Source organism: Plecotus auritus (genome assembly GCF_963455305.1).
Source record: "Plecotus auritus genome assembly, chromosome: 11".
NCBI lineage: Eukaryota > Metazoa > Chordata > Mammalia > Chiroptera > Vespertilionidae > Plecotus > Plecotus auritus.
Window position 1 is genome coordinate 7,839,988 of NC_137777.1, and position 26,110 is coordinate 7,866,097.

At 38.2% G+C, this 26,110-nt stretch overlaps 1 protein-coding gene across 1 annotated transcript in view; it reads left to right on the forward strand.

Moving 5' to 3' along the window:
• The window catches only part of SLC26A7 (solute carrier family 26 member 7), a gene marked incomplete at its 5' end in the record, with an annotated part of 44,680 nt that extends 20,845 nt beyond the window's left edge, over positions 1–23,835 (forward strand). Inside the window, 11 exons of the mRNA XM_080646564.1 lie at positions 1,363–1,476; positions 6,700–6,777; positions 8,432–8,527; positions 9,638–9,744; positions 10,096–10,162; positions 13,645–13,782; positions 16,121–16,169; positions 19,665–19,768; positions 21,590–21,644; positions 21,743–21,855; positions 23,502–23,835. Of these exons, the coding sequence (XP_080502690.1) occupies positions 1,363–1,476; positions 6,700–6,777; positions 8,432–8,527; positions 9,638–9,744; positions 10,096–10,162; positions 13,645–13,782; positions 16,121–16,169; positions 19,665–19,768; positions 21,590–21,644; positions 21,743–21,855; positions 23,502–23,537 (957 nt within the window). The 3' untranslated portion in view covers positions 23,538–23,835. The remainder of the gene's footprint in view (positions 1–1,362; positions 1,477–6,699; positions 6,778–8,431; positions 8,528–9,637; positions 9,745–10,095; positions 10,163–13,644; positions 13,783–16,120; positions 16,170–19,664; positions 19,769–21,589; positions 21,645–21,742; positions 21,856–23,501) is intronic.
• Positions 23,836–26,110: the final 2,275 nt, after the last annotated feature.

Sequence of the window (26,110 nt, forward strand, 5' to 3'; positions counted from 1 at the left end):
ACTGGTTACAAATGTCAAATCACCTATGTCTAATCTCACTCTGACACCGGGTGCCCTTCATTATTTTTGTGCCCCAGTTTTGTCATCTGTATAAAAGAAGATTTATTCATTCAATTGATGTGTATCAAATCTTAGAAACGTCCAGGCACTAAGAACAAGGGATACTGTAGTGTACAACACAGACCATATCTTTTCTCAACTCAGAGCCTCCCAGGGGTTTACCCTTGTACTCAGATTGAAAATCTCTTCACCAAGGTTTATAAAGCTCTACAACCCTTTGTTTCTCTATATATCCTTCTTTTCTTTTCTTTTTTTCTCTGTTTGCTGCCTGCTGTTCACTGAACCCACCACTGATGATTCTCGCTCAGGACATTTGCACTTGCTCTTCCCTTTTCCAGAAACTGTTCCCCTACATATTTACAAGCCTCCCTTATTTAAATGTTCCCTTCTCAGAGAACCTTCCCAGGTAAGATAAAATCCTAAACTCCAGACTTTTCCACGCCCTCCTCTGCTGTACTTGACATATTCATCTTGTTTGTTGTCAGCATTCCCTCACTAGAATGTCAGTTCTGTAAGGGCAGGGATACTGCTCTCTGTAGGTTACCGGTAACAGGAAAGGCAGAAAAAAACACATCAGGAGGTTTTTCCAAGAATCCAGGTAAAATTAGACAGTGTGTACCAGGATGTAGCAATGGAGGAGATGAGAAGTGGACCGATTCTGGATTGAATGCAGATACCATCTGGGAAAAAGGGAAGGAGTCAAGAATATTGTCGTGTGATGCTGATTGATGGGGATACCTATTGAAAAATATGTCATTAGGCTATTTTGTCATTTTTCAAACATCACAGAGTTCTCTTATACAAACCTAGACGGTATCAGCTACTACACACCTACATGTATGGTATAGCCTATTGCTCCTAGACCACAAACCCGTGCAGCATGTTACTGTACAAAACAGCATGGGATTTAATCCAGCCCAATAAAAATAACATGATCAAGAAACACAGTAAACATGAGATATATGAGGCTGCTGTCAGTGTTACAGCCTTGATTATAGCGATTTAGAAGATGGGAGGAGAAATTGGCAACAGAGACAATAAATATCTTGTATTTTCCCATAAGGTTGTTATGAGGATTAAATGATTAAAGTACTTAGAATAGTTTTTCCCTCATTTAATCACTTAGTAAATGTCCACTTTTGTGGTTTTTTTTTTTTTTGCAATGGTTAAATCACAACCATTGGAGAAAACAGAAATGGGATATAAACAAGACTCATGGTTTGATAGGGTGTACCTGTGGTCTCTAAAAGTTGGTTGTCATTAAGAAATAAATGATGTATTCCCATATTATCAATCTTCTAGGAGTTTTTGGCTCACGGCCTCAGCAATGTGATCTCTTCATTTTTCTTCTGCATACCAAGTGCTGCTGCCATGGGGAGGACCACCGGCCTGTACAGCACAGGGGCAAAGACACAGGTAACGTCCTTGTCCAGCAGGGAGCTCCCTGGCCTTCACTCTCCTTCTGGGGGAGCGTGCTCAGGAGCGGGCTTCTGTCTAACGTACAGAAGACAGCCTGGCTGGCGTGGCTCAGTGGCTGAGCGGCGACCTATGAACCGGAAGGTCGTGATTCTATTCCTGGTCGTTGTGGGCTCGCTGGGGGTGGGTGGGGGGGGGGATGCAGGAGGCAGCTGATCAATGATTCTCATCATGGATGTTTCTATCTCTCCCTCTCCCTTCCTCTCTGAAGTCAACAAAAGTAGAAATATATTTTTTTAAAAAGCACAGAAAATAGTTTTACTACTTCATTTTTTCTAACTACTTACAAGGAAGCCTATTTCTCCTCTCATTCTTGTAAACGTTCCTTCCAAAAGCCAATGATTCAGTGAGCTCACTAAGAAAATACTATGCCAATAGCAGCTTTACTGCTGGCCACCTTTGAGCCAGAGCTCTTGCTACTGGAGCCTCTGATTTTCTGTTTTTGCTAAGCTGATCAATTTGACAAATTTCCATTTTCACTTTCCTTAAATGAGATGAAATCAATTATATGAAAAATTAGTTATTAACATTGAGATTTCTGTATGAATAGATGTACAAGTATTTAAATAAGTAATAGGATGTTTGTGCACATTTGAGGTTAAAGAAACAATTATTATATATTGTTAGGAACTCAAGTCAACTCAACACTTGGGTGGCTCTCTATACCAAGTATTATGCTAGATACTGGTAAGATGACGGTGATGACAATGAAGATAATGGTAGTTTGGTGGAAGATAGTGGTAGTTTTGGTGGAAACATATACTGATTCATGTGCCAGCCATTGCATATCATACTTTCTATGTAAATGAACTAACTCATTTAGCCCTTTTTAGGCAACTCTGAAGAAAGTATAATTATTATCCTCAGTTTCCACATGATGAAGCTGAAGAAAAGAGTGTTAAAGTAACTTACCCAGGTCACAGAGCTCATGGGTTAGCAGAGCTGGGGTTTTAACCCACATAGATTTACTCCAGATCTTGCACTGTTAACTGTAGTTCTATACAAGAAAATGCATGTATGTGTGAGTATAGAAACTCATATTATCTGCTCACCATTATTAAAACAATTCATATGGCCCTGACCGGTTTGGCTCAGTGGATAGAGCATCGGCCTGCGGACTGAAGGGTCCCAGGTTTGAGTCTGGTCAAGGGCATGTACCGTGGTTGCGGGCACATCCCCAGTGGGAGGTGTGCAGGAGGCAGCTGATCGATGTTTCTCTCTCATCGATGTTTCTAACTCTCTATCCCTCTCCCTTTCTCTCTGTAAAAAATCAATAAAATATATTAAAAAAACAACAACAACAATTCATATGTATTTAACATTGGAATTGAATAAGGATTTATAAAATATTTTATGTGACAGGTCGAACATTTTTAGGAGCCTACCCTAAAAATGGGCGGGGGGGGGGGTTGTGATTAGAAGAATACATTTGAAAGGGTATGGTTTTTTACCTTGGGGAGCAAGTGGCAGGAGAAAGATGTGTAAAGACCAGCAGGAGTTTTAAGTATGCTATTAAAAATCAGTAATGGACAGGTAAGGGAATAACCAGACAGTGAAAGAAACAGGCGAGCTTGCCAAACAAGGATTTCAGTGTAGATTTTGTCTTTATTCAGTGACCTGAAAGAAACAAGTTACAGTTAAAGACTGAATGGAAGAACCTGTCATTGCTCCCATCTGGATGCTGCTGTTTACATTCCTTTGTGGAACCTCTATCTTCATAAGCTTTTTAGCAGGTTTCTGGCAAACACTCTGTTTCACTGTCAACACAGGATCAGAGGCCGTGGATACTGACAACGGATTTGTTCCGTTCTGTCTTTTTCCATGACTATACTGTACCTACTGCCTTCTCCTGATTTATAATCAAAGCCTGGGAGTCCTACAAACACGTGTTTTGTAGTCATCTAGGAATAACACAGAAAATATTGCTGCTATTTTTCGTGAAGAAAGTCCATTTTATATAGTTTATTTCAATGTAAATAAAATGTGAATTTTGTTTTAAAAAAAATAATAGAATCATTTTCTCACCCCTCAACCCGCTTGATTTTAGAAATTTAGCAGCTTGATTATCATGATTTCATTTACATTTCTTCACTCTATTCCTAAGTATGAAATGGTAAGAGTTGAAGAAAAGTAAAATACCTAGAAAATGTTTGTCCTATGGGTAATTAAGGGTGTGAACATTTTACTAGTTAAAACATATAAGTAAGGGGGTGCTTAGTTGTTTTTTTCTGAGTTTTAAAAAAAGTTGCAAGTTTATCTTTCTTGTTCTGGCTGCAACTTGCTTTTAAATTTTTTCTCTTAGTTGATCAGAGATGTATAAGAAAGCAGCACTTTATGTGCAAATTTAAAGGGTACTCAAAAAGGCAGTAAAACTTGAAAATACAACTAAATGGGATTATTACAGAATCTGGAAGTTTATTATAGCACTGAAAATATCTCATCTTAATCTACCTTTTTTTTTTTGGCATTTGCTGAGTTGTCCATCTCTGAAGTGATGGCTTGGTCTGCATGATCTCACAAATTTTTTAAAAAATCTAAAGTTTAGCATCTGGATCTCTTATTTATGGAGACAACGAATGCAGTATTTTGAGGACATAGAGGGCAGAAACTCTTATATTATTGATTTTCATGCCTGAGGAGTAGATACATGAGGCAGAACTGATAAAAATTTCTTGTCCAATTAGATGCACTTGTCTTTTGTCCTCGGGCATCAACAATGACGAGGCAAGTGCAGTAAAGAAGCTGACATTCGCCGTTGGTTTATCTGACCTATTTTATTTTATGACTTCCCATGTAAGGTAAACAAATAGTATGTTTCACCCATCATTTGTCACTTTTGTAAGTAAGGTCCTTTTAACTCCTGAGTTATTTTAACAATGAGACCGAAATTGTAGTTTAGTAAGAATGTTATTGTTGATGTACATACAAAGCATCATGTAAATAAAAAATAAGTTAAATGTTATTTAGAGAAAAGCCCAAAGGTAGTTATAGTTTACTGTTTTGAAATAGGATTATTTAGTTAAGTTGTATTTTCTATATCATCTTTACTACACTATAAGATATTTTTGGAACCTTAAAAATATTTAGCTTGATGGATCCCAATTTAGTTCATGGTCCATATACCTTCTAATTCCTCAGTTTTAGGACCTTAGTTAAATCTCCTTGTTTCAGAGCCTTTCCCAGAGTGTAGACTACCTTCCCCAAGTTCATATCTGTAACTAAGAAGAAGTGTTTTATTTTCAGGTACATTATAAGTGTATGAGTGAAGATCCCACCAATGGGTGCATGCCATTGTCTTTCATCATGAAATAAACCTTGGCAGTTGTGGTCCTTTTATTTTTCCATATAAGCAGTGATATAATGAGTCACTTATGAAGGTATCTGAATAAATTCTGTGATTTGCTCTCTGACGCCTAGCTCTTTCTGGTTTAGTGGAATGACAGCATTCCACTAAAATAATTTGTGTTTAAAAAATTTTTTATCAAAGCCCAGCCGGTGTTGCTCAGTGGTTGAGCATTGACCTATGAACCAGGAGGTCACAGTTCGATTCCTGGTCAGGACACATGCCTGAGTTTTGGGCTCAATCCCTGCTGGGGGGGGGGGGGGGGGCGTGCAGGAAGCAGTGGATTGATGATTCTCTCTCATCATGGATATTTCCATCTCTCTCTCCCTCTCCTTTCCTCTCTGAAATCAATAAAAATATGTGTATATATATATATGTATATATATGTATATATATGTGTATATATATATATATATATATATATATATATTAATAAATGTTTGTAATGTAAAATCAGCGATTACTCCTAACCTAAATGATTAGTTTAGTGACAGTTTGTTATAACTTCTTTTATGGGCAATTTTTTATTACCTAATGACTTATTTCCCACAGAAAGATTTCTTTCCTCTTTATATGCTGGGGAGTACTGGAGATACGTTCTACTAAATAAGGAAGGAACTTGTGGCTAGCTTCTTTTCCTTAGTTTAATTATTTTGAGTTTCATCTAGAATGTTGCATACTAGTATATCAATAGTCTGTTCTTTTCTATTGCTAAGTAGTATTCTATTGTACGGATATTCCACAACTTGTTTATCTATTCACCAACTGGTGGACATTTCAGTTATTTACGGTTTTTGGTGTTTGTGAATAAAGCTTTTATAAGTATTTACATATAGGTATTTGCATGAGCGTGCATTTTTATCTCTGTTAAACAGTTTTGGGATATACGGTAAGTGTATATGTAGCTTCATAAGAAACTACCAAAATGTTTTCTTAGCAATGTTTGAGAACGCCAGTTGTTCTGAATCCTCGCCGGCCCTTAGTATTGATTGACTACTTGAGTATTTATATATTTATTTTTAGTGTTAGCTATTCTAATAGAACCTGATTCCCTGTGATTTTTCCATAATGGTATTCTGGGCATCTCTGTGGTCCTGTGAGCCCTCTTTTTTTCTGGTAGGCTGCCAGTTTGGCCAAAAGTTTCTATTAAGTTATGAACATTTGCTTGTGTGAAACCAGGTTCTACATTAGGTGGAGCACAGCTAAGAGTCAAGTTATGTGAACTTCCTTTGGTCAGCAGGTTGAATTGATTAGATGATACTAGTGACTTTTCAGGATTAATAAAATGCATCTGTTTCATTGCAGAGAGTCCTACCGTAACCCTATATAACTGATTCATACTGGAGCCCTTTCTAACAAAGGACTCCAAAGAAGAGAGTAAATGCTTCAGTGAAAATGTATCAGCAGCACAGAAAAGCCTTCAGCTGCATGTTCCAGTATTACCCAGATAACTCCCTGGGAAGTGAGGCGGGGAGTTAAACCAAACAGGCTGAAGGACCTTTCATTGAAATGTTGTTTTCACTATTAAACAAAAAAAGCCATTGTTGTAATGTGTACTGAAAGCCTTTTTTTTTTCCTTTTCATAGAATTGCTTTTCTGTCATCACTGACTTAATTAGATTGCACCAGTTTGTCAGATGTCACGTTCGGGTTCCTTCAGCTGCAAAACAGAGATAATAATCTACGTAATTTAATAATCATGTGCCAGCGTATTGTTTTTTCTAATCAAGATGAACTAAGAATTTTATGCCCCCCCCCTTATTGCTTTGGAATTATTAGAAAGCTCAAGGTTTTCTTTTTTATCTGTCTTGTGTTTTACAGGTGGCTTGTCTCATATCTTGCATTTTCGTCCTGACAGTCATTTATGCCATAGGACCTTTGCTTAACTGGCTGCCAATGGTACAGTGTGCTCTCCCATAATCTGCTTTTTAAGTTTACTTTTAATGAGAAGCATTGCATATTAACATTTCTTAAATGACTGCCCTAGCTGGTTTGGCTCCGTGGATAGAGCATCGGCCTGCGGACTGAAGGGTCCCAGGTTCAATTCCAGTCAAGGGCACATGCCCGGGTTGCAGGCTTGATCCCCAGTAGGGGGCAAGCAGGAGGTAGCCGAGCCATGATTCTCTTTCATCATTGATGTTTCTATTTCTCCCTCTCCTTTCATCTCTGAAACCAATAAAAATATATTTTTAAATTTCTTAAATGACTTACTTCAACAATCATTAATGATCCCCAGGTCATTCATGTGACATAAGTAATGGTGGAATGGAGGAGAGGTGGAAAAAGACCACATTAATGGGGGAGGAACAGGAGTTTTCTGATCATTAGGCTCTTGTATAAAAATGCCATTATGGAATTGGATTTATTCTGTGCTCATTTGGAGAGTGTAATTAGGCCATATTTGTTATAAGAAATAGAGTTAGGAAGAATTTTATCCTAACTTGTACTATTAGGAAATGTGTTTGGGGAAGAAAGTAGGGTACAAAATACATCTTACCACCTTTGACACACCCTTATACAAGGTGACGCAGAGCCCAGCTGGCGTGGCTCAGTGGTGGAGCGTGGACCTATGAACCAGGAGGTCGTGGTTTGATTCCCAGTCAGGGCACATGCCCGGGTTGTGAGCTCGTTCCTCAGTGTGGGGCGTGCAGGAGATAGCCAATCAGTGATTCTCTCTCATCATTGATCTCTCTCCCTCTCTCCCTCTCTGAAATCAATAAAAATATATCTAGAAACAAAACAAACAGAAAAAAACAAAGGGACTCAGAATTCTAGTCCCAGTGGTTTATCTTGCCTTTCATAAGCCTGGGGTACCAAAGTTATGTAAGTAAGATTCTGTCTTCAGAGAACCAGGGACAGTGTCAGTCCTCCCTTGTTCTCATTCATATCATGAGATTATGTAACTTCCACCGGAAGATCTTTCAGTAATCAAGTTCACACTTCAACACAGTTATATCTTTCAGTGAAACCCGATAAATTGATACTCAAGGCAATTATAAAGAAATACACAGCTATGTGGGGAGCTCAGTTGGTTAGAGCATCATTCCAGTATGCCAAGGTTTACGGGTTTAATCCCCAGTCAGGTCACATACCAGAATCAAGCAATCCATGCATAAATAAATGAAACAATAAATCGATGTTTCTCTCTCTCAAACCAATAACACTAAAAAATTTAAGAAATACATGATATCAATATTTAACTTGGCAACAAACAATTTTTAAACAAATGGTGGTGAATAATTATTATAAAGTTGAAGACAATCAGCATTATAACATTTACCCTTATCATTCATTACTTTTCTTTTTCCTTCTTTCTAATTTTTTAGAATGACATGTTTTACCTTGTTATTTTCTAGAATTGATATTATATTCTTGACGTGCAATAACTGGGTAGTTCTAAACAAATTGAATGCTACATTAGTCTTCTAAATGATGATTGCTTTTTTTCTAGTAAGTTACTCTAACAAAGAAAGAAATGAAAATACTTTGATTCTTTTAAATGTTGATTAAAATACTTATCTTGCCTTTTCATTACCCTATTTCTTACTTGTAGTGTGTTCTTGCAAGTATTATTGTCGTGGGACTGAAAGGAATGCTCATACAGTTTCGGGATTTAAAAAAATATTGGAATGTGGATAAAATCGATTGGGTTAGTAGATATTTAACCCACATTTTCATCTTTGCCTTAGACACATGTGAAAAATAAATTTTAATAGTTTCATTTGCAGAAAGTAGTTTTAGTCACTTGAGACTTGTACACTTTACAAACTACCAGTAATTTCTTTTAAAATACCAATAAATGCATTAAAATGTGCAATGTCTTTATAAAACATAGGCATAGGATCTTGTCAAATTTTGATTGATGTGTTGTTTTAGAACTTTTAAAGAATTTCAAACTAACTTGAGTGGATTGGGGATTCTTAATTTCTGTTATGGATTAATTTTGCCAGTGAAGTTCATGAAGTACACACTAATAAAAATATGACAAGTTTAACATGTATGAGAAATCATTAATTGCTAAGTTATGCAAACCACATTAATATAAGGTCAAAATCTTAATAGTGACCATATTCATTCTAAATACAATAAATTGAATCATGAATTGGGTTTTAAATGGGTTACATTGAGAGGATCATTATTTTAATAGGATATTGCCAGGAAGAGATTAAATTATACTAAACAGTGGAAAAGTGTGGCTTATACTAACATAAATGTTTAACATGCTATTCAAGAGCCAAATTGGCCCTGATGCTTTAGCTTTCACAATTTCACAAAAAGTGGCCCCTTGCAAATAAAATAATAACGGTCATTGGAGTGGTTGATCTAAAAGTGGCTTTGATCATGATGTTAGATTCAGTCATTTTAACATTAGGGTTTGAGTCGTGTGGGAAAATAAATTAGTTCTTTTTATAGCAATCCTAGAAAGCAGAATATTGTTGGGAATGACCAAACAATATGGCATGCTTTTAAACCACACACATCAACCCATAATTTACAGATCTTCAATAAAGTGTTGGTGGGGGATTGAATTAAGCATTGGTGGTATGTAGAAATAAAAGCATGTGCCTTTTACCCACCACTGCTCCTGAGAGTATGATGGGGCCAGGATTTGTTTCTGTATTCCTGGGCTTCTGTTTATGACATCTTAAATAATATTTTCTTCCTGAGAGATGTGGTTACTGGAATATTGTAGAATAAAATTGTGAGGAATTTATCCATCCTGAGAACATCCAAGGACCCGCATCTTTTCTCTTTCTAGGGCATATGGGTCAGTACATACGTCTTTACAATATGTTTTGCTGCCAATGTGGGGCTACTGTTTGGTGTTGTTTGTACCATAGCTATGGTGATTGGTCGCTTCCCAAGGTAAGATCTTATTTAAATGTTCTGTTTATTATGACACAGCAGCCATAGTATATGGTGTTACAAGTTACTTTTATTTCTTTGGACTATATAGTGCTACAATTCATGTTTTATTTTCTATTGGAGAATTGGAGACAAAAAGAAAAGTTTTTATCTACATATGGTATATAATAAAGTTGTTATTCCTGAGGATTTTAGAAAAATACACATTTACCAGTGTCTTATTAACAAATGAGATATAGCATCTAAACCATTTTAGGTATATTCCTATGATTAAAACATCATTTTTACTTCTTCATGGTTAGTGCAGTAATTAGGAAATGACATCTTGTTTTCCATCTGCCTTAATTCTAGAGCAAAGACACTGAATATAAAAAACATGAAAGAAATGGAATTTAAAGTGAAAACAGAAATGGATGGTGTAAGTTTAGTTTTTTTTCTACTTTGTGCAATTATTAACAATTTTTGTGATTTGGATAGCTTTAAAATATCATTAAAAACAGATAAATTATGTCATTTAACATTATAAATGTATTTTAATTAGTATGAACTAGTGATTACTATATATATGGCAGTTGACAAGCAGCAAATCAACAGAACATCTACAACAAAAAACTTATATTAGCATTCATATAAGACAATAGAACTACAGTCCCAGTATAATCATAGTCCAGATTAATTCAGGCATTTGGAAACCTCTTTTCCATTGCTCAGTTCCATAAAACAGTCAAACTAAACCAATAGGCCATTCCAAACTAAATGATGAAGGAAGAGAGGGAATAGGAAAGGAAATAAGGCGAAGTCAGATCTTGTAATTGTTTTTAGTTGTTGTTTTTTTAACACACACACAATGAGATTGTATTATTAGCAGATAGTAATTTATTCCAATGATTATGGAATGCCAATAGAATTCATTTCTTGCACAGTGCACACTTAAAAAACAACTTATTTGTTTTGCCCTATCAGGCCAATTGTGTTTTTGTTCTAGGATTTTTATTCTGAGGACTGGCCAAAACAAGTTTAAAGTGAGGGGAAAAAATGTTGCCTTGAACTTTTTGCAAACTGGCCTCCCTTTGAACCTGTTTTGTAAATGTTTGGTTAACCTTTTCTTCTTTATTTTTCACATTTTCTTGTTCCAGCACCTCATGGTTACCCTCAGCACAGAGAGAAGTGGCCTTCCACCAGCAGGGCCACTGTCAGGGTGTTTCTTAGTAGACTGGGAGTGCGAAGTAGCACCAGGAGTCCTTCTGGGACACCCAGGGGAATGACCTCTTGTCAATAACTGTGAAGAGACTTGCTTCTCAGAGAACTATTGGAGTTCAGAGCCTTTGAGAGTGCCCCAGTATCAGCCTTCCCACCAACGCTGCCTTTCTTTTCTTTCCTATCTCTTTGCTGTTTTTTTCTTTTACATTTTACATAGGAATTTGTGCAGACTGACTCTTGGGCCCCTAAGATTCGCTATGTATCTACCCCACACATACAGTTACATACATTAGCCTTATCATTCTTAACTTTGAAACAGAATTGGAGTTTCAAACTTAAAATTCTTGAATAGAATTTTAAGTTTTTAACAAATATATATATTTTTTTATTGATTGATTTTGGAGAGAGAGGGGAAGTGAGGAAGGGGAGAGAGACGGAGTGAAAGGGAGAGGGAGGGGGAGGGGGAGAAGGAGAGGAACAGATTTGTTGTTCCACTTACTTATTTTTTATTTTTATTTTTTTAATTTCTTGATTGATTAAGGTATTACATATGTGTCCTTATCCCCCTTTTGCCCCCCCCCACTCATGCCCTCACCCCTCTGATGTCTGTGTCCATTGGTTAGGCTTATATGCATACATACAAGTCCTTTGGTTGATCTCTCCCTCTTACCCCCACCCTTCCTTACCTTCCCTCTGAGGTTTGGCAGTCTGATCAATGCCTCTCTGTCTCTGGATCTGTTTTTGTTCATCAGTTTATGTTGTTCATTATATTCCATAAATGAATGAGATCATGTGATATTTTATCTTTCTCTGACTGGCTTATTTCGCTTGGCATAATGGTCTCCAGTTCCATCTATGCTGTTGCAAATGGTAAGAATTCCTTCTTTTTTACCGCAGCGTAGTATTCCATTGGGTAGTTGTACCACAGTTTTTTAATCCACTCATCTGCTGATGGGCACTTAGGCTGTTTCCAAATCTTAGCTATGGTGAATTGTGCTGCTATGAACATAGGAGTGCATATATCCTTTCTGATTGGTGTTTCTAGTTTCTTGAGATATATTCCTAGAAGTGGGATCACTGGGTCAAATGAGAGTTCCATTTTTAGTTTTTTGAGGAAACTCCATACCGTTCTCCACAGTGGCTGCACCAGTCTGCATTCCCACCAGCAGAGCACGAGGGTTCCTTTTTCTCCGTTGTTGTTCCACTTAATTGTAGATTCATTGGTTGATGCTTGTATGTGCCCTGACTGGGATTGAACCTGCAACCTTGGTATATCAGGATGATGTTCTAACCAACTGAGCTACCAGGCCAGGATTACTAGTAAGCTAACAGAGTTAGCTTGGTGGCAGTTAGTCATTCCTTTCTTCCATTCATGTATTCTTCCATACTTTTTTTATATGAAACACTCAACTTGGGAGATCTCTTCCCACTCAATAAATACAACCACATTGAGAATTTATTTTCTGGTACAATTTGAATCTTTATTCTTTAACAAATACCTGTTTTTTAATAATGTTAACTTAATACATTAGTACAATCATGTGGTGTGATTAGTGGGTAGATCTAATCACACCATGTGGAGGTTTGTGATAACTAACTATGACAGACTCAAGAATGGTTTTATTTTTGGTTTGTAAGAAATTTACCCTTGATTAGAAGTTGGTTTGGTAACTTAAGGCTTTTTTTTTTTAATTGAGTTATTTGTAGCAAATCTCTTCACTTTCTAGAGTATAGTTAGTTGTACAGCTAAAGGAACTTTCTGAGATAATCTAGTTTAAATATTTACCCAATTATTAATATGAGGGAACTGAGAAAGGTTAAATGAATTATCCAACTTCACATACTTAATATTTTCTCTTATTTGTCTTTCTCTGCGTGGGTTCTTCACTATTTTCTGTGTCTCTTCTATGTAAATACTAAAGCAGGGAGGAGTAATGCTTTATTTAATTGGTAAGGAGTTATCATTTCATAGAAAATACCATCCTCTCAATTCCTTGGTCTGACCCCTGTTGAAAGGTCATGGAGAAGACAGTTTTCGTTGCATACCCATCAGCTGCTGCCAGGGAGACCTAGGCAAATGGCCACAGTAGATACTTTGCATATTGACACTTTTCCTTCTCTTTTTCTGTGTGCCTTACCTACACCCTGGCAGTCCCGGGCCTAGATTTCCGATGTAACCTCTAGATTTCCTTCTCTCAGTTAGGACTATCAGGCACCTGCAGGGTAATATGCCAGCCAGAGGAAAGCTATGTCATCATGAGGTAAATGACTGCCAGTTTGAGCCTTTAGGACCTATTTTTGTTTTTAAAATACTCATGGTGAAGTAAATGAAGTTTTGATTTTTAGATTGAGTAGAGACGACCCTTTTGGAAGGATAAATCTTCCTGGTACTCTTTGGATATTCTAGGCTGTTGCATCCCCCAAACCCAGTAGGTAAGGATAAGAGTCATTTTCTAAACGCTTCAGACTCATCTCATGGTTATTAATGTTTCTTGGTGAAGAGAATGCACATATTCTTCCTAAGAAACATGGTAGTCTATTAAGTTCTCCAAATACATTTTAATAATGAAAATGTGAGCTAAGGGATTGCTTCCATGGCTGAGCGACATTTGGCCTTGTAAGATTGAGATTCATTGGATAGAGTTATCCTTTTTTATGGTATTCAGGACTCTGAATCGAATCCATTTCTTCTCCAAAAAGGAAACCCAGCAGCAGGTGAAAATTATCTCAATAAACAACCCACTTGTTTTTCTGAATGCAAAGAAGTTTCATGCTGATCTAATGAATATAATCCAAAAAGAACATGCCAGCAACCAGCCACTTGATGATATCAGCAAGGTAGGATCAACTGTTTCATGATGATAATGTCATAATAACCTTATATCACCATACTAAAAAATGTATCACATCAATATAATACATTATAAATGTGTACAGAGACCTCTACCTCAGCAAAACATTCTATTGTATTATGATTTTTATTTGGTTCTTACAGTTAGCTCTTGGGTAATCTCTCATTTGTTATTTGGTGATTTGTTTACTCATTCATTTATTAACTTATATATACTTTCATTCAGAATAGTATATCTAATGGACATGTGTACTAGGTACTATAATCTTGAGAAGAATCAATAAAATCGCTTAAATTAGTATAGTTTCTATGTACACTACACCACACAGAGTCCTCTATCTTTCATTAGTGTGGCATATTTGTTGCAATCAAGCAACCAATATGGATACATTATTATCATTAAAGTCCATGCTTTATTCAGGTTTTATTAGTTTTACCTAATGTACTTTTTTTCTGTTCCAGGATTCCATCCAGAATATCACATTATATTTAGGTGTCCTGTCTTCTTTGGTTCCTCTTGAATGTGACAGTTTCATAGACTCTTTTCGATGACTTTGATGGTTTTGGGTAGAACTGGTCACGTATTTTGTAGAATTTCCCTCTGTTGGATTTATCTGGTATTCTTCTGACTGTAAGACTGGGAATATAAGTTTGGGAAGAAAAACTATGGAGGTGAAGGGTCATATTTATGACATTATATCAAGGGTACATACTACCAACATGAGTTATAATATTGATGTTGACTGACCTTGACACCTGGGTGAGGTAGTACTTGTCAGGCTTCTCCACTCTAAAGCTGTACTCTCTTTCCCCCGTTGCCATACTGTACCCGTTGGAAACAAGTCTCTAAGTGCAGCCTATCCTTCAGGAGTGTGGAGTCACTATTTGCCTCTTTGTGGCTGGAGTGTTTACATAAATTATTCAGAATATTTTGACATGGAAGATTTCAGACAGGGTACTGTTAAGACCTATCAAAGGAAACAGTCATGAATGTCTTTCATTAGCTGGTCCCTTTTATTGGGCTAACTTAATCATCACCAGCCCCACAATGTAAAATAACCTGGTGGAAATTATTTGATACTTGTCCGAACCAGACGTAAAATCTATAAGCTGCACCACTGAGTATCTGGAAGGGAAGATCATGAGGTCTTCTGTAGTCCGCCTGTAAGATGAAAACTCATTTCATGGCAGAGAGAGTATAATTTAGCAGTTTGTAGCATGCGTGTCAGGATGTAAAGGCATGAGCTCAGGTTTCGCTTTGTGACTTTGGTTATTTTTAAACGTTCCAAAATTTAGAAAATTTTCAATTTTTTATAAAAATGAGACTAGTAACTTCAAATGATTAATGTAAAGTCCTTGGAATATAGTAAGTACTCAAGAAATATCAATTGTCATCATTAACAGTAATAACAATAATTAGTAATACATTTTTTTAAGAAGCGGCTAGCAATCTATCTCTTTAGGGCAGTGGTTCTCAACCTTTCTAATGCCGCGACCCTTTAATACAGTTCCTCATGTTGTGGTGACCCCCAACCATAAAATTATTTCCGTTGCTACTTCATAACTGTAATTTTGCTACTGTTATGAATCGTAATGTAAATATCTGTCACGACCCACAGGTTGAGAACCACTGCTGTAGAGCCTAAGACCATCGGAAAACACAGATATTTACATTACGATTCATTAACAGTAGCAAAATTACAGTTATGAAGTAGCAACGAAAATCATTTTATGGTTGGGGGTCACCACCACATGAGGGGCTGTATTAAAGGGTCGCGGCATTAGAAAGGTTGAGAACCACTGCTTTAGGGCATCAGTTATAATCAGTGTTAAGTTTAATTATAAAATGGAGTCATTTTCTTTCTTTAGAATTTCCATAAATCAGAAATGTTTCTCAGACATTTCCATGGATCTTCTGATGAACATTTAACTTTTGTATAATATGAAATATATGGTTAATGACTCTCTCTCAAAGAATGCTGTGTTAATGAGGTTACTTCTGATTGGATATGCTACAGGAGAACACATAAAAATATTTAATTCCCAGTCAAAAATAAAAAAAAAACTTAGTCTTGCATAAAATATTATAAACAAGACAGTCTGAGTTGATAACATAAATTATCTACTGGACAAACTTATACTTAGAGCTAATTATCATTTTATTATTTCAGTTTGTTGTATTTGCCATTCTGAAATAAATAGACTATGGAAAATACATATTGAAGACTCGTGTTTTGTTATGGAGAAAAGAATGATGTACTTTTTTTCAGGGACAGAAATAAATTTTTGAAATGTCCTTATTCTTTATATTTGTTTCCATTTCAGTGTGAACAAAACTCATTGCTCAATTCTCTGTCCAATGGCAATTGCATTGGTGAGTCAGGTTTTGTTTTTTTAAAAATAAAGTGTTCTGACTTGAATATAGACCCTAGAATGATATCTTCTTCCCCTTCTCCTCTCTCTGCCTCCCTCCTCTGTCCTACTCCTTTTTCTCTCCTCCCCATCTTCCTTCCCCTCCATTCTGTATCTCCTCTTCCTCCTTCCTCCCACTTTCTCCTTCTGTTCTTCTCCGCCTTTCCCTGCTCCGTCCTTCTCTAACAACTTTTCTACATAAATTTTCAGACTATGAATTTTAGGTTGTAGCTTATTTTGAAATACGTACTGTATTGTAAAAGACACATCTTTTGTTAAGAACAGAACTATGTAAGTAGATGAATAAAAATAACAACTAATTTTGGTAACAAATTGTGTCATCATGTCATTTTAAGAACCGTTGCTAAAGATGTCAGTAGAGTAAGTCATTTATATAATCAAGGCCATTTGTTTTTTAAAATTACTGATTATTTTCTTAATGTTTAACTAGAGTATCCACGTTAAGCAGTAATGTGCTGGTAAATCTTTAACAAGTCTTGGTGCAGAGGATATAGTGTGGGGTGCTGGAGAAGAACTGATGTGTAGCATTTGCCAATATCCGGGATATAAATAATTCTACTATGGCTAATTTCAAGTTACCAACATGCTATTATTAAACATGTAGCTGAAGAAATATGGACATAATTGACATATTAAAAAGATGTCAAAACAGTTGCTCTGAGTTGACTTCAATCCTCTACTGCCTTTAAATACCTCCTATACATTTTATTTCTAAAACAGATGTGTTGAAAAGTATGTGCATAGGAACCCTTCAAATATTGAACTCCATGGAAAATTGCAAATATGATTAGTCTTACTAAAACTATTTTTATATCTAACTTGGTAAGAAAATATCTATTACATATATTATATATATATATAGCATATGAATATTAAGCTTTTCTAAGAATGCTTAACTAATATTTAATTTGTAGATATTTTTATGCTCTGAAAATTCAGTAAAATTTTTCCAAATTAAATAAAAATATACTTATGAATCATAAAAATATGCAAGGAAATATATGTCCCAGATTAAGTAATGTGCAACTTATTTAATATTGATCAAGTAATTATTTTACTGTAACTCTAAACAAAGTGGAATATAGTATCTATAAACTAATTAATGTAGCACCGATGTGCATGTGTGTGTGTGTGTGTGTGTGTGTGTGATGAGACTAGGAGATAAAATGGATAAATACAAATGTTTATCTTTGCTTGGCATAGTATTTTTCTTTTTCCTGTGATCTGTATTCCCTGTTATCTCTGATAATGAGCAGGGACAGGTTATATTTGAGAATATAATAAAAGCCCTTGCATAATAGAGGTAGGTCCTCTGTTTAATTCGGCAAATAGTGCATGATAGTGATTGTTGGTGAGCGGTCAGTGGATCAGCTATATTGTGGTTACTTCCCATTTTGTTTAAGGTTCTAACTTGCCATTTATTTATTTATTTAAATATATTTTTATTGATTTCATTGGGGAAGGGAGAAGCATGGCATGAAGAGGTACTCAATAAATGTTGGCTGAATGAGAGCAGGAGGAGTTTTACATCTCAAACTGTCATCAGTGTTCAGTTAAAGCTGTCTGTATGATTGCAATGCTTAGATCTCCATATCATTTCTACCTTTTGAAAGTGTATATATCCTTCAAGACTACTTTCGCATGCAGTCTTCTTAATCACGCCAAAGAGACTTTTTTCTTGTAAATCCCCGTCTTTTTTTTTTTTTTTCATTTTAAATCATGTTACTTATCTTTGCCACTCATGGATAAACTCCTAGAACCATGGTCGGCAAACTGCGGCTCGCGAGCCCCATGCGGCTCTTTGGCCCCTTGAGTGTGGCTCTTCCACAAAATACCACGGCCTGGGCGAATCTATTTTGAAGAAGTGGTGTTAGAAGAAGTTTAAGTTTAAAAAATTTGGCTCTCAAAAGAAATGTCAATCGTACTGTTGATATTTGGCTTTGTTGACTAATGAGTTTGCCGACCACTGTCCTAGAAGAAATAGGACCTTCCTCACATTTGTACCATTCATTACATTTGAAAAAAAAAATAACATAGTATATGCTGTTATTTTTCAATTTGTAACTATTAATGTAGATCTAAAGGTGAAACTTGGGAACAAATCCTATGCCTGAATAGCAATTTTCAATGTATTAAAACCACTTTGTAACACTTAACCTTCTCCTATCAGTTACTATTATACACATTCAGAATGTGTTCAGAATTTATTTTTATTTTCTGCTTGCCTCTATTTTCCTCTAAGCAGCAGTTTTTAAAAATACACCATTTCCCTAATACTTCCTTTCAATGCTAATTGAGATTCTACCATATTCCCACTTTGCTGTGGCTACCATAAGGAGAAAAACCATGGGCATTTTAAGTGGCAAGTGATTCCAATTAAGAATTCATTTTTTTAAAAAAATATATTTTATTGATATTTTACAGAGAGGAAGGGAGAGGGATAGAGAGCTAGAAACATCGATGAGAGAGAAACATCGATCAGCTGCCTCCTGCACACCTCCGACTGGGGATGTGCCCACAACCAAGGTACGTGCCCTTGACCGGCATCGAACCCGGGACCCTTCAGTCCGCAGGCCGATGCTCAATCCACTGAGCCAAACCAGTTTTGGCAAGAATTCATTTTTAAGAGAACTTCCTAATAATTAGTCCATTGGAACATACTTGATCGGCTTTGTCCGCTGACGGTGAGGAAATCTTAGCCTACTAGATCTGCTTGGAGAGCCTTGTCAGAGAGACCCCGTATGGGGCCCGTCATTGTTCTGGAAGTATGTCATTTCCCACGAGGAAAGTGTGGCCCTTACGACATCAGTGAAAAAACGTCATGAACTCCTATGTAAAAGTTTTTACTTTTCCCAACAGGTGCTTTCAGAGGCAGATTTCCCATGAACCCAATGAAACGTAATGTTCAGGGCCCCTCCTTCTGGTCCTTTCCAAGGCCAACAGACAAGCTTCCGCAATGAATATTTTCCTTAAAAGTCTGACTCCAAAGCTGTGTAAGCCCCAGGCACACACATCAGGGCTCTCCCTCCGGCCACCCCCCAGAAGGAAACTGTGAGGCTGCGGGAAGGAGTGCGATGCGGAATGGCTGAGGGCTCCGGTTCTAGTCCATTGGCACTAACTTGCCAGATCTTTTATCAAAAAGATTGCCCGGACTGCCGAGCTTCCGCCCATCCATCTGTGGAATGACACTGGTAGTTAAGCTCTCCCCCATCTTCTTCTCTGAGTCACACAGTAATTACCTGAAATAACCTCGGAATAACAAAACTACGAAGATTTTGGAAATAATGAGCAATCAACTGAAAAACGTAAAGATTAAAAAGTGTTAGGAATTAGTCCCGTTAAACACGAGGCCGCTGTTATTGTGCCACTTTTCAACAAACCCAGCGGCAGGAATCTCGAAGAAAGGTCCTAACTCGCGTCTGTGTTCCTCCCGCAGAAGAAGCAGCGCAGCCCTGTCCAGAGGAGAGGACGTGCTCCTTAATCCTGGACTGCAGCGGCTTGGCCTTTTTTGACTCTTGTGGCGTCTCCGTGCTGGTTGAGGTATTGACGCAGGGTGTGTGTGGACTGAGCCCTTCCTTTCCCTTCAGCAACAGGGTTTCCACCATCGGCTCTCAGCTCTGGGGTCTTGCCTCTGCTTGTTTCAATTCTCACCTCACCCACTCTCTCCAAAGGACATAGACCTTGAGGCAATAGTTATTTCTTAAAAATGGAAATAATATCATTGCAACTAGCATATGTCTTCATCGCAGCCATCTGAAAGAAGGTCACGAAAGGGCCACAGAATCCCTTCAGCATGAATTTCTTCCGATAGTTATTTATTTATTTATTTACTTTAATTCTTTATTGATTAAGGTATTACATGTGTCCTTATCCCCCCATTGCTCCCCAACCCCCTGCTCGTGCCTTCACCGCCCCCCCCCCCCCCCCCCAGTGTCTGTGTCCATTGGTTAGGCTTATATGCATGCATACAAGTCCTTTGGTTGATCTCTCCCACTTGCCCCCACCCTCCCCTGCCTTCCCTCTGAGGTTTGGCAGTCTGATCGATGCTTCTCTGTTTCTGGATCTGTCCCTGTTCATCAGTTTATGTTGTTTATTATATTCCACAAATGAGTGAGATCATGTGATATTTATCTTTCTCTGACTGGCTTATTTCGCTCAGCATAATGCTCTCCAGGTTCATCCATCCTCTTCCGTTTTTTAATAACATTTCCTGGATTGCTTTCTTAGCTGCTTGAGCATAAGAAACATTCTCGTAGGAGTTAGAGGTTGAAGGAAATGGAATGATTTCTATTTATTTTTATACTTAAGACACTGGAGAAGTCAACAAACCGCAGATTATGTCTATCAGCATCCACAAACCACCCACGGCACTGTGTTTGTGCTTTTCTGAGCTTCAGAAGAAGTCAAACACGGTCAGGTCACCTTGACTTAATCATTTTACCTTCTAAAAGCAGGAACCATGTATTCCATGGCCAAGTCTCAGTTCATGTATTCATGATTTGTTTCATTGTTTGTTTGCGTGTTCATGCTCAGAGCAATACATCTCCTAGTCTGCAGTTCTCCTAACACAGACCTGGCTGCTGCTACAGGAATACAAGGGGCATTTTTGGATGTATCACGCATAATCTTAGAATTGCTGCTTTCTATTTTATATGTACGATATGTCACTATTATGTAACAAAATCCATCCTACAGTTACTAAAACTTCTAGATTTGCTTGCACTGCTGGGCTTTTTTTGGTCTGGGTGAATTTAAGGTCAGGGCCTTCAATACCTGTTCCTATTTGAGCGTTTCCTGGACTTCAATGAAGCAAGACCTTACAGTGTGGCAAGCACATCATTTAGGATCTCTTATCTTGATGGGTCCTGAAAATGGAAGCAGGGCAATCGAACTTGGTTTCAAGGATAGTGAGGTTCTCAACTTACTATTCAGGGCTGGGATTTGGAGAGTCCATGAATATGCACAAATTGTACAAATACTGAAGTCAGCTGTTTTCGTCACTTTTATAAATGGGTCCTTAACTTCCAATAAACAAAGGTTGAGAACAATTTTATATAATTCTTACAGGGAAGAAAAAGTAATTTTTAAAAATTTTTCATTAAGCGACGTGGAAAATGTCAGCAGCCCAATTTATTTGCATAAAAGGTAAAACGCCCTGATGCATTCCTCTTTGCTAAGACACGCTCTTGTAGAAGCTTGCTGGGGTATGCCCAACTGTGCAGCAATACCGCCCTCTGGTGGTCTGAGATCATAAAAAATGGCTTCTTTTTGCTGGAAATGGTCCTTGCACCTGAAGCCCTTGTTGTCCCTTCCTGCTGGCTATCCTGCGTTGATTGTGGTATCCTATTTTAATTCTTTCAGGCTTGCAGGGACTGTAAGAGCAGGAGTGTGGATGTGTCATTAGCCCATTGCACAGGTGAGAAAGGGGAAGTCCTTGGCTAACATGGATCCTCCGACAATTGAACACGATCCCTGCTGCTAGGTACACCTCCCATCACTTGTGCTTTCTTGTAGCTTCCTTGGTGAAAGCCGTGAAGTACTTTGGAAACCTAGACTCAGAGAAACCAGTTTTTTTTAAGTCAGTGTCTGCTGCAATAAGTGACATCCACTCGAATAAAGCGAGACAAGTAAGTCGGCCGGCTACAGTTATAAGAAAAATTAGAATGTAAAATCAAGGGTTTTGTATTTCTAAATATTAGCTCATTATTCCTCTGGCATCTAAAACTCCATTAAAAGTAACGAAATGTTCCCATTCCTTTTCTGGGCCAGGTATGAACATTATTTAATAAGTTGGATTTTCTAACAGTATCATGGCATAGAGGATTCGGTGATCACCCATTCAGTACACACTGCTAGCTTGCAAAATAAATGCTTCTTTCTTGCAGGGTACCCTATTCTGGGCATTTGAATCTACCTCTGTCAAATACAGAAACTCTAAATATAGCATCATAGCTTTACTCCTGCTCTGATGCCCCTGACTCGCTACAAATATTGCCGTCTTTGGAAATGGTATCTAGAAAGCCCAGCACTCACACGGAATTGTCCAAATACTGGGCTTTATGATTAGTCTTAGGACTGTTCCTAGAGCTCTGATTTCCTGTAATTTTTCCTTGATTTTAAATCATGTTGCCTTTTCTCATCCCTAGATTAGAATTTGGTGCCTCCCAGAGTCATTCCTATTATATTCTATCAGAGCTGTATGTATTTACAAAATAATAACATGACGACTACTATTATTATTACAACTAGAGGCCTGTTGCATGAAGATTCATGCAAGAATAGGCCTTCCTTGCCCTGGCTTCGATCCCGGCCGCCCGGGAGCCTGCAAGTCCTCGCTCCCAGCAGAGCACCGCTCCTGTAGCTCCCTCCACCCCCGCCCTCCCCCTCATAGCAGGCGTCCTGCCCCTCCCAGTCGCTCTGTGCCTGCGTATGCAAATTAACCTTCCATCTTTGTTGGGTTAATTTGCATACTCACTCCTGATTGGCTGATGGGTGTCATGGATGTACGGTCAATTTGCATATTTCTCTTTTATTAGTGTAGATGACATCCTAACAGTCATTGATCCAGGAATATGCTAAGCACTTCACCCATATGAATTCACTAAATTTGCTATGAAGTTATGAGGAAGATACTATTATTTAACCTTTTTTTATTTTTTTTATTTTTAGAAATGAGGAAACTGGGCAGGTGGGGGTGAAGGGATTGAGCAAAAAAGGAAAATAAAGAGAAAAAAAACTCATGGATAGGAACAATAGTAACAGTGTGGTGATTGCTGGGGAGAAGGAGGTGGGGTGGTGGAGGAGGGTCTAGGGCCGATAAATGGTGATGGATGGAGACTTGACTTGGGGTGGTGAGCACACAATACAGTGTACAGATGATGTGCAGTGGAACTGTGCACTGGAAACCTGTATAATTTTGTTAACCAGTGTCAGCCCAATACATTCAATAAAACGGGAAAACAAAACAAAAGGGAAATGCTCCATCTGGGAGATGTGGTAAGAAAGAATAAAACTGTTTCATCATGATGTCCTCCCAACAGAAATAAAGAAATAACGTTTTTTTTATGAGGAAACTGAGGCCCAGGGAATTCTACCGTTTGAAGTGATGGAGCCGGTTTCAACGTCAGCACTCTGGTCCTGGCCGTGGAGCCTCAAACTGCTAACCCGATGCCTCAGAGGTGTTTCTCGGCTCGGCTAGACAGCTTGCTTCCGTTCCTGCTGGCTCTTTCACCTGGTCAGCAGCATGTGCTTACTGCTTCCTTCTCCGTTTCAGAATCTGCGCAAACTCAGTGAGCAGAGTGAAGTCTGAAGCCCCGTTTGCTGCAGCACAGCTGTTGCTTTAGCAACTGCCCTGCGGAGAACACGCTAGCGTTTCGCACAGCCTGTTTGGTGGTTCAGACCCCACAGAGGACCTCTGCTACAATCCCTGCAACGTGACGTGTTCACTGCATAGTCCCCGGTCAAGATTGGCTAGCACTTTTTTTCTAATTTTTGTTAGTAAGCAAATTCACCGAGTAGGTTATTTTATAGTTATTTTATAAAATGGGTATGCATTTAGTTTTGGTATACTGAAAGATAAACATGAGTGTATTTCCTTTTTTCCGGGTATTTTGTGTTATTTTGTTTCTCTTTTGTTGTCAGTTAATTTGTCAAACTGAGAAATACCTTGTCATCAGAGACTTAGAACATTTGCAAACCATTTGTAAAAATCCAGGATCTTCTGTAAGTAATATACAAAAACAACGTAGCAAATTGCCATTTTTCCCTTACAAAAAGCACACACAATTAAATATCTATTTTATGGGATGTGATATCCAATTCACAGAAAATAAGTCAAACAAAAACAAATGACACACTAGCAACCATTGTTCTCCATACCTTTGCATGCACAGTGGTCTTCCAGAATATTGTTGTCAAGATGATTGGTACCCCAATGGGACCAAGTTCTTTTTTTTTTTTTTTTTTAATATATTTTATTGATATTTTTTAATAGAGAGGAAGGGAGAGGGATAGAGAGTTAGAAACATCGATGAGAGAGAAACATCAATCAGCTGCCTCCTGCACACCTCCCACTGGGGATGTGCCCACAACCAAGGTACATGCCCTTGACTGGAATCGAACCCGGGACCCTTCAGTCCGCAGGCCGACGCTCTATCCACTGAGCCAAACCGATCAGGGCAGGACCAAGTTCTTTACATGAATCTCTTTTGCTGTGAATATTGGAAATGATTAGGAGATCGTAAGACCTGATACCTCTAATTTCCACATCCCCACCACATAAAAAATCTGTTTTCAGCTTAATTTTTATAGGAGCTCAAGAATGTGTAAGTTGCATATTTTATATTTTTTCACAAATATGATTTTTAGATGAGAAAATACCACAGATAAGTATTTATAGCTTTGTGCTATTCTGATGTAAGATTACAGTAGTTTGAGACTTCCTTATTTCAGAGACACAGTCAATCCTATATAATAAAAGGGTAATATGCAAATAGACCGAACTGCAGAACAACTGAACAACCAATCAAAGCGTAATATGCTAATGATATGCTAAGGCTGCTCAATCACTCGCTATGACATGCACTGACCACCAGGGGGCAGACAATCAACTGGTTGACCAGTTGCTATAATGTGCACTGACCACCAGGGGGCAAATGCTCCGACCGGCAGGTTAGCTTACTGCTGGGGTCTGGCCGTTCGGGATTGAGAGAGATGGGCAGACATGCCCTGGAGCCCTCCCGCAGTGCCTCTCCAGCCTGATTGTGCACCGGTGGGGTCTCTCAGCCTGGCCTGTGCCCTCTCACAATCCAGGACCCCTCGGGAGATGTCAGAGAGCCAGTTTCAGCCCGATCCCACAGGCCACTCCCCTTGGGAGGGTGCCAGATGCAGGGCTCATGGCTGGCGAGTGCTGTCACAGAAGTGCGAGCCTCTCCCTATCGGGACTGATTGGGCGTGAGCCCGAGGCAGGCACAGTGGGGCTGGGATGAGCGGGAGCGGCAGGTAGGAGCTGCAGGCAGCATTGGACTGTGGGTTTCAGCCGGATCACTGCAGGCCACCCAGAGGGACTCCACCTATGCACGAATTCGTGCGCTGGGCGTCTAGTAAATACACTTATCTCTATATAGCTATATATCTATGTTTTTCTTTTTATTTTTCTTTTGTTGTAGGAAAGCTTGGGTATGTGATTATCTGTAAACCCACCAACCAGCAGAGTAATTGACAAGCCCCAGAGGCCAGGCTGACCTGTATGTGTTATTGTTTCATTTTTGTTCATATATTTTTATTCACATGTAATTACATTGCTGCATATTTTTATCCAGCAACTTGATTTACGTATTAATAAGTCTCACTTTCACCCGGCCAGCATGGCTCAGAGGTTGAGCGTTGACCTATGAACCTGTAGGTCATACCTTCATTTCCAGGCCAGGCTCAAAACCCAGTAGGGGGCGTGCAGGAGGCAGCCGATCAATGATTCTCTCTCATCGGTGATGTTTCTATCTCTCTCTCCCTCTCCCTTCCTTCTCTGACATCAATTAAAAAAAAAAAAGTCTCACTTTCAAAGGGTCAGTGCCAAACAGAGTCGGGATGCTAACTGCGGTGAGTTTCCCACTTTGTTTGGTGTTGTGGTTCCTTTTGTTTTGTTTTCTTTTTCTTTCTTTTTTAAGAAGAAAAGAATCTGAGGTTACTCCAGATTCGCTAAATGCTCTGTAATGATCTCTTTCAGAGTACTCATTATATAAAAGTCCTCTGTCATTTTCTATTGACTCAGCAACAGGAAAAAGGTTATTTTGGTCAAACTTTCTGTCCTCATAAGCAAGGCCAATCTCTCTAGTAAGTGCAGAAAGCTTTTTGGTCTTTTTATTTTCCTATTTGGGGCCTCTT